General features: G+C 33.1%; 1 protein-coding gene across 1 annotated transcript in view; it reads left to right on the top strand.

The window, feature by feature from the left end:
- Positions 1 to 15,343, top strand: part of LOC126977471 (polypeptide N-acetylgalactosaminyltransferase 5) — a 41,319-nt gene that overhangs the window by 18,121 nt on the left and 7,855 nt on the right. The window contains exons 10-12 of the mRNA XM_050826303.1: positions 7,477 to 7,616; positions 12,098 to 12,196; positions 12,820 to 12,954. Of these exons, the coding sequence (XP_050682260.1) occupies positions 7,477 to 7,616; positions 12,098 to 12,196; positions 12,820 to 12,954 (374 nt within the window). The remainder of the gene's footprint in view (positions 1 to 7,476; positions 7,617 to 12,097; positions 12,197 to 12,819; positions 12,955 to 15,343) is intronic.

Below are 15,343 nucleotides of genomic sequence, written 5' to 3'. Positions count from 1 at the left end.
CGTTTTAATATTTAACACTTATTATTTTCAATAATTTTGATAAGACTTTTGAAGGCCATGTGTTTATTGCAAGTTACAAAATTGAAAAAAAAAAACTAGCAATATGCTTATCCTATAAGGCATTAAACATTTTTGATTGGGTTGTACTGTGATGACATTAGATAATGGATATTGTAATAAATTGTTCTATAATCTAAAAGAAAAGTCAATACAGGGATTAAATGTAATCATAATTCGTAGATAAAACGCTAATAACACTGTTTAATTCCGACGCGGCTTATTAAAAGCAGATAATCCGATTTATAATAATTGATTAGCTGATCAACGGCATTCGTTATATATTTGGCAAAGCGCTGCAAGCGAAAACACTTTAAAGTATTGTTGTGGCTTGGGATAATGTTTAACAATAACAATAACAATTACAAATAACATTTTGTGTGTTTGGTTTATTAACAAGTTGTAGCTTTGAATAACATTTTGTAACCATTGCAACTGCATTTCATCTTGCTTCCTCGCTTTTTTTATTCGTTATTTTTTTTCTTTCTTATTAACAGTTTACCTTTGCATGCCTTTACTGCTTCTGTGATTATTTGTTTTTTATCTTGTTGTGATCCTACTTGTCCTCCTTTTCTTAGTGCCGATTTGTGTTCTTCTTGTTTATTTGCTTCTTCTTCATGCAGAAGCAATGATTTAAATTCATTTGGTGTCGCGTTTAATATATAAACGATATAATCATCATCCACAGCAATTCTTTGAGCGGAGACAAGTGCATTATCTGAATCAACGGAACTCGCCAGACGTTGTAAGACCATTAATGCAAAATTTTCACACTGAAGTCATTTTAAATAAACTCCTCAATGATCTTTGTAATTGTTTGTATTTGAATGATACAAATTATTATTTTGATCATCTGTATTGTAAAAAAGATAATATAATAAAATTTATTACGAAAAGACCTTTGTCGGAACCCCATAGCTTCGACAATTCTTCATCAAATTAAAATGAATTGAACAATTATTAGAGCTCAGATTTGCCGCTATCAATTAAACAATAGTAATAGAATATGCAGTCTTAAAAGTTTTACATTGAAATCTCTTGCCGGTGTATTGAATGAAATTGTTGTATTTTTTATATAGCAATAAATTTTTATTCATGTTAGATTTTTCAGAGTGACCGTTTATGGCGAGCGAAGTATTAGTAGTGCCTTACATTCTTTGAGAAAATGTAATATTTGAAAATAGTGTAACTAAAATTACTATGTAGGTACTTTAATTACCAATTTTCAAGTTTTGCGTATTCAAAGTTTTACTTAGTTAAAATTCTGAATACGCAAATTATTTTCATATCAATAGGCCAAAAAGAAAGAATAAATATAAAGAATTTCCCTTTATCATTAAAAAAATATTTCGGAACGATATTTCATCGAAGAATCGAACTCGTTTTCGACAAGTAAAACTGGCTCCAATTAGAAGATGACCCTGACCGATAGATTTGATTGAATATTCATCGTGCACTATTCTCCGCATGTCATGGCTTAACAGAATAACAAAACATATTTAAACCACGTATTATATTTTACAATACAATTATTTTTATATATTTTATGTACCAGTAATAGTCTTAAGTAACTACCGCTGTGTTCGTGTGCAGCTGATTAAATATTAACTATGCGTTCATATTATTATCACTATTAAATAACCATAACACAAACGTTATCATAATTACGTCAATTTGTTAAAGTTTGAAATTCCCGTTTATTTGTATATTACTCACCAAACATTCAATGTTTTGAGCATAATGGTTTTCGAATCATTTTCACCGAGTTTTATAAAAGTATTTTGATAGTTTTAAAATATATCTGTCGATATGAAATCTTTTGGAGTTTGGTAGGTGGGATATTATATACTTATTCGTCTCTCATTTTTGTGGTTTAATGTAAAAATAGATAACAAAAGACATTAAATAAACTTAACCGGTAATCATTAAAAAATATTAAAAAATTAATTGACCTAAATAAATTAATTTTCTATAATATCATTTCGGAACAACCTGTAAGAAGTCTAGTCGCCACGCGCTAGCGCGGGATAGGTACTGACACCTACTTCGTGCCTTCTTATGCGACCACGTAAGGGTGATCAAAATTTTGTTTCCTAAATATATCATTTGTTTGTTTGAAATTTTCAAAATTACAATTAATTACTTCAGATTCTAGAATTATTTTTTCACGATTAAGGTTAGATAGCTCTACAAGTGTGTTCATTTAATGTCGCCATTATAGGGCTACGCTGTATATCATCAGTGCTACAAACCTGTCTGTCTGTGTCACTATAGCACTTATGTTGCTATTGTGTAATAGCAGTCAAGCTAACCCTCAGAAACAAACCTGAGAGGGAAGATATCGCAAGCTAAGCTCTGATCTTTTCAGAGTTACCTATGGCATAATTGTACGTAATATATAAGTAATTATTGCTGAACACAATCATTATCCAGCCTAGGATTTGTGATCGTTTAGATACAAGTACCTAATATGATTTGCAGAGTCATTTTTTATTAAAACTTTTAAATTAATATAGAGACCACGGCTGGGACTTTATTTAGAAGGTTTTTATTTTATTTAACTACCTACTTTAGTTATCTATTTTCAAGTTGCGTATTCAGAGCTTTACTTACATAAAATTTTGAATAAGTAATCTGAAAGTAGAAAAAAATAAAATTTTTCTTTAAAACTTTTTTTTATGAAATCAGCGTAACAAATGATTCCGTCTATATAACAGTTACGAACTTCGCTAATACTCAGTAAGTTCTTAACCAAAATATCCAGCCATTTGTCTAATATGAGCGTAAGTCTTTCTTACACAAATAAAATTTTGAAAAGAAAATTTATGAACGATGCGGGATTCAAACCCGCGACCCCTCGAGGCGTGTTTGTGTTATTAATCCCAGAAGTGACGGTTATCACTTTAAAAATAAGAATCTGTTAAGTCTTTCATAAATTAGCACTGGAGTTGCTGTTATATGTCAACATATCCGTGAAAATTGTTTGCATAACAAGCCTCGGTTGCCACTGCAGTGTACGGTAGCGCTAGGACGAACAAAGGTAAACTAATAATTCTGTTGCTTACTAATAGTCAGTACACTTAAGATAAACACTAACTTCTGCCCGTAATTTGTCTCGGTAATTCAAATTTTAGGATAAAATGTATATGTCAAATTTAAGGTACTTTATTTGCCAGAAACATTCACAAGTAAAGTTGTTACAAATTTAAGCATGACAGACATGCAAATATTTTTGTGGTGTCACTTCACAATATTATAAACCTAACACAATCAATAATTACTGCTACATTTAATTTGACCAACGTAAAGCCTAAAAAGTAAATACCTAGAAGACCCTACAATACACAATTACAATAATTAATGAAATAATAAGAGATAATGTAGTAAAAATAATCACAAAAAATATATTATTGGTGCCAGTTACCACTTTGTTTGATAAAATTCGTTTATTGAGTAAAAACAATATTTTTTTAATAGTGTTAATAATTTAAATTTAAATCTATTTAACACTGTCTCCTTTCTTATTTCTTTTGGTAATTAATTAAATATTTTTACAGCTGACAACATGACAGTTTTTCAGTCATGCAATACGTTTAGTTAGTAGTTAACGTGAAAGCGTAACAAACCTAGTTAGGACTAAACTATATCATTTATCTTTGACTAGATAATATACAGGATGGTCCTGTAATGGCGACATTAAATGAACACACACCTAACCTTAATCGTAAAAAGAATCTAAAATTTAATGTAAATAATTGTAATTTTGAAATATTCAAAAAAACAAATTATATATTTAGGAAATAAAATTTTGATCACCCTTACATGGTCGCATAAGAAGGCACGAAGTAGATGTCAGTGGCTACTCCGCGCATGCGCGTGGCTTCTAGGTTTCTTACAGGTTGTTCCGAAATGATATTATGAAAAATTGTTTTATTTAGATGAATTATGTATTTTATTTTTGAATATATTTTTTTAATGATTACGGTTAAGTAGTTCTACACGTGTGTTTATTTAATGTCGACACTAATATTTTTTTAAATTTGCTAAGAAACGTAGGTACAAGTTTATTATACGCGTGAAGGGCAAATAATGTGGCGTAACTTAAAACATATTAAAAAATAAATAAAATTCCTAATATTTGAAATATACTTAATAAATTCGTTTTGATAGCCAAAAATTGCCACTTCAATTTAAAAGTTGCGTATTAAATAATACAATATTTGTTACCAGCTATTATTCTCTAAGATATCAATATTTGAATAGTTTAGGCTAATCTCCATAATATACTGCCCGAATACTTCAGTCGTAACAAAAGGCAATATGCTAAGAAAAATATAACAAGCTATATTTAACTGCCTACTATAACTCGTGTTTGGTTGAGTGATCGATCAACCAGCTTTTTATTTTGTGATTGCTGATTGGTATTTATGTATTAATATGTAGCTGATCTTTGATTTATGTTGACTCATTATTGGTTTGCTGATTGGTCAATACAATCTGTAACCTGCTATCCGTCAATCGCATTAAGCTAATTGGTCAAAATAATTAAAACATTGGTTGTTCGCTTAATTACCAGAGAAGGTATTTGGTTTAGCGTTTACATTTTCATACTTGTTCATTTGTTGATTGATTGGTGAAAGTGTCTGGTCAACATAACTTTTATATTGGTGGTCACTAAGCTTAACATAATAACACTCATCTGGTTGATGGATTGGCCATCATAACTTATTATTGATTGGCTGATTGGTCAACATAACTTGAGTATTGTTGTTCAATTAACCAATTATAATTTTAGTAGTATCAATCATCATAACTCATTGCCGTTTGCCTGATTGGCCAATAAAACTCGTGCTTGGTTGGCTGATTGGCCAATAAAACTCGTGCTTGGTTGGCTGATTGGTCAATATAACTCGTGCTTGGTTGGCTGGTTGGCCAATATAACTCGTGCTTGGTTGGTTGATTGATCGCGTGGGCCAGGTGTGGATGTGCGGCGGTACTCTCGAGATCGCGCCCTGCTCCCACGTCGGCCACGTGTTTCGAAAGACCACACCGTACTCCTTCCCCGGTGGCACGGGCCGAGTCGTCAACCATAACAACGCGAGGCTCGCCGAAGTCTGGCTTGACGACTGGAAACATTTCTACTACAATATTAACCCAGGTTTATTAACGCTGTTGTTGGGCCGTCAGGAGTTGGGAGGTTACTAGAAATAATATTATAAAAAACTAGATTAAACCTGTTTCACATCGTTACATGATTGGACATTTTTTATAATTTATATTTTGTCCAATTTCGAATCATTTTTCATTTCATTTTCATTGAAATGGTAAGCTTTCTTATTGAGTTTACAAACTAAAGTTTTTATTTCCAGTTATCTTTATAAATAAATGTTATGTACTGAAAAAAATGAATTATCCGCTTAAAAAATACTCAAGCTCATTATAATATATTATGTCCTTGTATAGTGAAACAGGTTTCAAACTAGCAGTAAAATTTTGATTCGAAAGTAAGTGTAGTTTATATTGTTTACAAAGCAAAACGTCCTTCAAACTCCTATCGGCTTCTATGCTTTAACTCTGTCGCTTGATAACGTTTTAAGTTTATTTTATGTTAGCACCATTTCATTAGCTTGTTTGGCATTTTTTTTCTATTTGAGTGCAACGAAAAAATTATTTCCAGCTTTTGACACTTCTTTCTTTATTATTGGACTGCCGTAAAATGTATCGGTTGGTCGCCATTTCTTTTATTGTTTACAAAATATTTGCTCATGAGGTACTACGACACTCGCTTTTCCGTCTAATCTCAATGCAGTTTATAGATCATTTATATTGATGATAGCTTACATTACTTCCATCTTTAATACACAAAGATAGCATAATAATCTGCCTATCCTATTCATTGCCTATTCATGGTGAAAGACAGTTTACCAAAGAATTCCATCCATACGGCTTTTAGGACCGTTTAACTTAGGAAAGATCTGTTTGGTGGTGTACCTTAACAAAACATGTAATCTAAATTCTATTCACTCCATAAAAGCGGCAATTGCCGGCAACTGTGCCGTTTACTATTTGCCCTGTCGCTGGCGTTTATATCCCGATTTTTCACACGACTGAACAGTAAGTAAAAGTATATCCGATTGATAATAACCATGTGCTTGTGCACTCGAAGAAAATCCTGTAAAAGAGTCCGCTAATCTAATTTTTACCCCAAGAGGTTTGTTTAACAGCCATGCATGAAGATCAAACTAGTACAAGAGTGGTTTTGAGATACCGTTCGAATCATTCTACTGAGAGAGTGTCAAAAAATCTACCCCACTCTAAAGAATGAGCTCTAGGCGTTAATCTAACAAAATCCCAAAATATAATAAACAATTCAGCCCTCGGTGTTTGGGACTCGACTTGACTTTCATGGTCAAACAATCTGTTACATCTGCTTAAAGTTTTTTTCTATGTCTCGCCGGTAGTGAAAGGTTTTTCATTTTATTTTTCTGCATGCAGTGGGCATATTTCTCAGGGGTCAGTGCACCTTCTTAATGCTGTAAATTGTTCTAATGTCTTATGAATTTGTTTTTAATAACCCATTAGTCATTACATGTGTCACTGATAATGCGCTCATTCTTATCCAATTTTAATGAACTCAACATTGTTTTATCATTTCGCGTTAGAAAACGTGTTTGATAATTCTTCAGAATTAGATTTACGTGTGTTGAGTCAAGCTATAAATAGTTTTAATTTTTGTAGATTACCTACGTAGATGGTACGGTCAGATTTTTTTTTCTCTGACGGAAAGAATGAGTTAATTGTCAAGTTTTTTGCTTAACACAGTCTGGGAGTTATTGCTTTAGATATTTTATCTACACCCTTGCTTAAATTCCTCTATTAATGATTCTAAAACAGTCAGCTTATTGCCAACATTACAACACCCAATTTCCTTTACATGATCCAAAAGAGTGTTGTAATGAAATTCAGTACAACATTACAACACTCGTTTGGATGATGTAATGGTTACTAGGACTGGCTTTTTTAATGTTAGCAGTAAGCTTCAGGAGAGGATTCTGCAGAGGATTCATATTATGGGTGTAGATAAAGTCTTGTATCATGCAACTGTTGATAATTAGGTATTAAAACACTCATGTGATAATATTTCAAACTCGCATTCGTGTTTTAATACCCCATATTACACAACAGTTGCGTAAATAACTATTAGTAATAACTAATCGGCTTATATTTATTATAGAGGTTCTTCATATTTCCAATACAGCACTATGCGTTTTATTACTAATAAAATAACCACAGAAGCACGCTTGTTATCAGTTGTAAATTGTACATTTTAATGAGTGCTTTAATTGCTTGTTGCATTTTAATGGAACATTACGTGACTTGATTGTTTTTTAATAAGGTGTTTATTTTTTATGTCTGTAGGTGCACTCAACGTCCCGGTCGGCGACGTGAGCGAGAGGAAAGCTCTACGTGAGCGTCTCAAGTGCAAAAGTTTCAGATGGTACTTGGAGAATATCTATCCCGAAAGTCAGATGCCACTCGACTATTATTACTTGGGAGAAGTAAGCATTTTGTTGTTTTCTTAAACGCAAGGTTTTTTATGTTTTTATTTACTATATCTAATTATTGGCTCATGGATTTTAGTAAACACTAGCTACACACTGCGGTGAATTAATTTTAACGGGTCTTGTACTATAATTTGTAATCATTTATCACTAATCATTCATTACGACAGTGTACGCGGATAAAGCAGTCCCGGAGAAATTTTGTTTCTATATAGGCTATATCCATAGTTTAGCGCGTTCAAACAAACACACAAACAAAAATGTCATTAGATTTACAATTTTTGTATGATCCAAATCAATTGATAAAAAAATTAAGAATGTACCAGTTTTGGAAGACCATAGATCATTTAGTATCTTTTTTTCCTTTTTGCCCTTGTTTTCATTAATTTATTTTCTTTGAATGTGTAGTAAAGTTTTTGTTGCGAAATGAATTCATTTTCATTTCAATATGAACTGGTTTGATGTCAGCACTCATCAGTCTGGTATGGATTGATTGATTATGGTGTGTATGTAATATATGGAGATACAGCAAGATAGTGAAGGAAAGCGAATGTAACCGATTTTGATTGACAAGTCGTAAACAGTTAGCCACGTTTGTAATTAGTATTTTGTATATTAAACTAGCTAACGCACACATTGACAAATCAAAATTCTTATGTGTGCATTTAACCATTTACCACGACTTTGGAAAAGGTTGATGAATGAGAAGAAGTGGCAAGAAACTCATTGCGACTCTTTTAATCCAATTATTTTAATTATAATCTATGGGAAGCGATCAATGAAGAAAATGGAATTGCTCTAAAATATAACTGAATTGTTTATTAATATTCGGTCTGTACACAATAGATGAGAGATAGAGGGCGGTACATTAGTAATAGTTGTATCAATCATGTTAGATAATAGGGTATAAGATACGACTACACTATCAACATGCGTTCCTTCCCGCAAACAGATAATCAAATAAATCACGGCACTCATATTAATTTCGCCGGTTATATCTAATCATATTGTGAAGTGTTTTTTAGGATACTTTGTTGAACGCTTGCAACTTTTTAAGTCTCTGTTCGGAAATATATAACTTAGGGCGGATTCAACGAAACTGGAGTAAGTTTTTACTCGCGAGTAACGACTGCTATATTAAGATTAAAGCTAATTTTGCATTTTACCAATCAATAGCCTAATAATAATATAACTATACGCGAGGAAATATTTACATGGATGATTTTGGCGGTATAAAAGGTTTTACTGAGAATAACAGTTGTGAGAATAGAGATGTCAATTGTCACCTAGAAGACGAATAAAAATAAACAAGCTGTCAACATTTGACATTTCACTCTATTATCCTTCAAAAGTTAATACTAATGGCATTGCATGTCAATTAAATTATTAAAACTTTCCTGAGTCATTATTCAATTATCTATTTATACGGCTTTGTCGGTACCGAGTAATTTCGGACTATTCGGAGGTCCTTCATCAGGGTGAGTGTGGTGGGTTCGCGATAACGTCCCACCTCTAACTGCGGACTTGAGCTCGGAGTGCGCGGATGGACAGGGTGGGGGGCGCGCACGGTATCACTGACACTGTATCACTATTGGTGTCCACGGGTGCACAGAATAATATAATAATAATATTGACACACTTTTTACACAAATTATCTTGCCCGAAGTTAAGCATTTATAGCCTGTGTTATGGGTTACAAGACAATGATATATTTAATACAATATACTTACTTAAACATACATAAATTCATATAAACATACATAAATACATTTAAACATCCATGACTCGGAAATAAACATCCATATTCATAATATAAATGCTTGCACCTACCGGGATTCGAACCCGGGACCTCTAGCTTAGTAGGTAGGATCGCTAACCACTCGGCTATACAGGTATGTACTCACAATGTCCACTACGTGATCAACAGCACTATGGGTCTTATTGCGAGACGCGTTTTGTAATACAGGTTTCCAAGGGACGTTATCGCAAACCCACCACACTCACCCTGATGAAGTCCTCCGAATGGTCCGAAACTAGTCTGTACCGACACCGACAAAAACGAGAGTAAAGCCGTATTAATACATAATTGCATGTCAAGTTAGACGAAACAATAGAACAAGGGTTTTTGTCGGTTTTTTTTTTTACCATTGGATAACAATACCAAGGTAGCGTACTCCGCAAGTACCTACGTTGGAAAAACGGAAACGAAAATATCCAAGGGATAAATTCAAGGAGTCCAATTTTCCCCGTATAGTTATCCTCGTTGTTATATTGTGTTTGGTAGGATCCGCACTTAGACATGTACTTCGCCTGTTGATAATGAAAGTCTAAAATGTGATTATGTTTGCGAACTGGAGAACTGCTCATGTCATTAAGTCTTACCAACATCGCCATAGCTTGTGATATTGCCTTGAGAGCAGGCGTCCAAATAATTTTTTTCACCAGATTTGCTTAAATAATGTGTATGAGTTTTCACCGTACACCGTGATTTATACCTAAAATACGATTCATTCAAAAAGGAATTCTTTTTGATGTCATTTCTAATATTCTAGCCACTACTACAGCTTCGGAAAGAAATGGTGCTCCGAGAGAGAAGGGGCGCAAGAAACTCTCCCAGTATTATTTTTTGGCCCTCTTTTTAGTGACATAGACAATATTGTATTGTCATTGCTATTGCTATAAAATAATCATAATCTAGACCCAGGCTGTCGGATCACTTAGATATTCAGCTGCGGAGTAGTAGGATTTACGACAGAGCCATTTTTTAATAAAAGTAAAAGTATAGATAACTGTCAAGAGGATATTTTTAGTTATCTTATGATTTTATATACGTCGTAGGAGTTGTGGTTGTTTTAATATGTATTTATTGATATTGTAGTACTGTTTGAATTATTGGGCTAATGGAGTTTTAAAATCCAAAGGATTTTTCAAGAATCTTGAGCGGCACTGTATTGCAATGCGGAGGATGTAACACATTATTATTATTATTATTTTTTTAGTAGGGCAACTGAAACAATTATTTGCAGTAATTAGTTTCCTGATATAATAAATAGAAATAGATTGTCATTATCAAAAACTCGTTACGTGATAATAATTACTTTTTAACCGACTTCAAAAAAGGAGGAGGTTCTTAATTCGTCGGGGTATATTTTTTTTTTATTTTTGTTACCTCAAAACTTTCGACTGTGTGAACCGATTTTGATATTTCTTTTTTTATTTGAAAGCTGTTGCTTTCCGAATGGTCCCATTGTAATTTGGTCCAGATCTGACAGTGGAATCCATGAGAAAACCATAAAAGTCTTAAATTTTGCTATACATACGTATAGCAAAGTGGATGATTAATTTACGAATAACTCAATATCGCGCCAACGGATTTCGATGATTCTTTTTTTATTAGAAAGCATATACTTCAAAGATAGTTTGGTTAGGTTCTGATAACGGAATCCATGACAAAGTAACGGAACACTGTCTGTCATCAAATTGCAAAGTACTTACGTTCATTGCTGCATTGTAAAATTTAGTATATTTACACATATTTAGACAAATTGTTAGTAAGTGTATTTCAAATTCACTAAAAATCATGAAATAAAAAAAAAATAACAAAAAAACAACCGCCTTCAAAAACACTATTCCAAAACAATAGATATAATGTGCACTAAAAAGTATAAAAATAATTGCGTATATTTATACAATCTAAATTATTAATCTTATTCTAGTTACGATTATTGTAATTTTTGGAGTCAGTGTCATCCAAGATAGGTTTGTTACTACATACATAGTTATAGATGAGATGTGCTTGAGTCGTGAGGAGACGAGAGGGGAGAGCGGGTTGCGGCCGAAGGACACCGATTCCAAAAATAACAATAATCGTAACTAGAATAAGATTAATAATATAGATTGTATAACTGTTTGGAACTGAAATAATTATTTGTAATAATTTGTACTAACCTAGCATATCACTCCTGTATCAATCGTATTTGTCGCCAATTTAATACAGTTTCTCAAAATAATCAGCAACTCAATTGATTTAATTCCACATCAACCTGCTTTCGTCATAATGTCATTGACTCCCTACGTAAGGGAGCTAATTTGTAGAAATTACTATTATTTTTGTTACACTACTTTAAATAATCTGTATGTGTCTAAATCTTTTGTACATGCCAGTTATTGATATTTTTGCTATGTGTGTTTTCGTTTTAAGTCTCCTTGTTGATATTTTTACATTTGTGCATAAATATTGTTGGTTTGACGAATAAAGTAAAAAACAAAAATATAAAAAAATAATTAGTTTCCTGATACAATAAATAGAAATAGATTGTCAATATCAAAAACTCGTTACGTGAAAATAATTACTTTTTTCCGATCAATATAATATAAATGTGGATTAATTACAATTGTATAATTATATTGTGTAATTAAACATTTCAGGTCATTATTGATTGGATATTGAACATAATTAAAACTGTCCTTCTTTTCAGATAAGAAATGCAGAGACATCGAACTGTCTGGACACTTTGGGAGGCAAAGCTGGACAAGCTCTGGGGATGGGTTATTGTCACGGGATGGGAGGAAATCAGGTATGGTGTCACAGTATTTTGTTTGAAAAACGCGAGTGTTACACATTTAAATAAAACACTTTTTAAGGATTGAAACGCGTGTAATTGTAACTTTGTTTTTACGTTAGATTTTTGCGTCAAAGTTACATTTTTATTTTACTTTAGGTACCTAAACTGAATCGCTAAAATTCGTACCATGAAGTTGCCGTTTACTAAATGGCGTTTGGATCGGTTATGAAGAATGAACGAAATAAATTTGTCTATGGTCCGCGGTGTGGGAAAGAGATGCCGCTCTACAGTCGTTGCATAAGTTTGTCTCTCTTACTCGAACCATATGCGTTGCGTTTCGAAACCTAAAATGATATGACTTTAGCGGTTTTTTTGCGTAGAAAATACTTTCAACAATAGGATCTACTTTACAGTTGATAACCTGCTCAACCCCAATATTTGCATATTGACTTGAGATGTTGCTCTTGCAAATCTATGTTTTTAAAGCGGATAACACTTCTGGGATTAATACACAAATAAAATTAAAAAAAAAAAACAATATTTATGAACGATGAGGGACTCGAACCCGCGACCTCTCGCGTATTAATCCCAGAAGTGTAAATCATCACCGTAATGATATAATTGTTCGTTGTCAGGTGTTCGCGTACACCAAACGCAAGCAGGTGATGTCAGATGATAACTGCCTGGACGCCGCTAACCCGCGCGGACCCATCAAGCTGATCCGCTGTCACGGGATGCGCGGCAACCAGGAGTGGACCTACGACTCCAAGGTACTGTGATGAGCTACGACTATTATCACATCATACAAATCTGAATAATAATTCAATTGGTACTTTGTAAGTGCTTATTTCTTGCCGGGCGACTTTGATATTTATTGAAGTTATACTTCTTTACGCGCGTTATGAAAATGTGATGAGAGTGAAATTTTAAGATGCGCGCGCATCACTATAACACATAGTTTGTCAACCTTATTTTGCTCACCGCCCACTTTGAGAATATGTTTTTTTCTAGAGTATTTTCGTATATTTTTTTGGCTTTTTAGACTATATTTTTTAATCTACCCACGCCCCATCTGCGCCATCTCAATGCCCCCTAATTTTCTCTGGGTCTTCTACTGCCCCCCCCCCAAAAGTCTCAAACGCCCACAAGGGGGCGTTATCGCCCACGTTGAGAACCTATACTGTAAGACAAAAGTAATAGGATGAAGTTGGTTCCTAAAATTTTCTGACGTTTAAGTTACGTTATTTTTTTTTGTTTCTTTGTCCATTATTAGGACAGGCAAAGATTTCAAGCCCGTACAGCCGTATTCGTTTTTAATTAATTTAATTTAATAATTAATTGTCAAAGCCATTGTTGCAAGATTTTTACAATATTGTCCTTTCTAAAAACGTAGAATAGCACAAGGAATACATAATTTTAAGGAGTTTTGCTTTGTTAGACCAAAGAAGTATATCTTCTTGCGTGCATACATAAGTATACACACACTTTTTATATTAGAAAGTAGGTACAATACACTTTTTCACGTCTTAAATAATTATAATAGAAGACTAGAAGAATATACTGTCGCCTGTATGTGTCATTGATAAACTTGATCCATGACCCACTTTACTGAAATGTATGTTCAAGCGAATTTCGACCTACTTGCTTATTATGACCGTAGGAAAATAACATTAAGGTAGGTCATAATTAAATTTTGTCGATAGTACACACTATCCTATGTACATACATTAAAAGATACGCTTGCAACGTTCCGGATATTGAGGGACTTGTGCAAAATGACGGGAATACGAAAAATAAAGACGTATTCAGGGAAAAATTATTCCTATATACTTTCTTTATAAAACCCCCTGATTTTATTGCGCCCGTTCTTCTCAGGTCTGAGGCTTTCATTTTGGAATGGGTGGTAGTTTTTGACTTTCAATAAGTGATGTACATCCTATTTTGAATAAAAATATATTTGAATTTGAAATTAACTACAACCGATTTGCAGCAACAGCTTCCCGGAATGTCTAGTATATACATAACCCAAAAAAGCATAATAATCAGACTAAAAAGACTTGATATGAAACAGAGTGCTGGATCTGACAATATACCCCATATATTCTTATTAAATGTGCAAATTCAATATCATACCCCTTACAATTAATTTATAACTTTTCACTTAAAATGGAAATTTCCCTGATAAATGGAAGGATATTTTAATATGTATAAATAGGTACTATTTTGATCTTTATAAATAGGTACTATTCGTGCTAAAAGTACCTATTTATAAAGATGGAAAAAAGGAACTTGTATGCAATTATCGGGCTATATCAATCCTCTCTACCGTATCCAAGATTTTTAAATCAGTTGTGTAATATTTAATCATGTTAAAGACCCCCTTGAACCCCTACCAACATGGTTACAAGTAGATGTAGTTTATACTGACTTCGCTAAGGCATTTGATAGGGTGGTCCATGAGATACTTATCAAAAAACTATCATATTTTGTCATAAGTGACATATTTTGAAGCTGGTGCAAATCCTACCTTTCTAACCAAATCGCCAGAGTAGTGATTGATGGCGAATGTTCTGACTCTTTTAATGGAATTTCCGGTGTTCCACAGGGCTCTAATTTGGGACCTTTTTTCTATTTATTAACGATATACCTGATTTATTTAAATATTGCCAGGTTTATTTTTTTTAATTAATTAAAAAATAGCTAAAATTATAAAGCAAGAATTAGATGTAACAGATCTGCAAGCAAATCTTGACAGATTTGTCCTATGGTGTGAAGCTAATCGTATGCCGCTTAATCCGGGTAAATGTGGTTTTATAGCTTAGTAATACAACATCTTGGGAAACAAATTGAAATAAAAAGATTCCATTCGGGACCTAGGCGTAATATTTGATAACAAATTGAAATTCGACAGACACAATAATTCTATAGTGACAGCTTCTTTCAAATTGCTCGGCCTTATTCTCAGACAGTCTAAAGATTTCAAAGAGATAACAACAATCCGTCAACTGTACAAAAGCTTGGTTCGTAGCAATCTAGAATATTGTTGTCATGTGTGGTCCCCCGGGTACAAAAATCACATGCACAGAATCGAACGTGTTCAAAAGAGACTCATTTAACACCTAACCTTCCGATTTAAGATCACAAGTTATAGAGAGTGCT

Source organism: Leptidea sinapis, chromosome 45, assembly GCF_905404315.1.
Source record: "Leptidea sinapis chromosome 45, ilLepSina1.1, whole genome shotgun sequence".
NCBI classification, from domain to species: domain Eukaryota; kingdom Metazoa; phylum Arthropoda; class Insecta; order Lepidoptera; family Pieridae; genus Leptidea; species Leptidea sinapis.
This window is presented reverse-complemented; position numbering and strand designations above follow the sequence as displayed.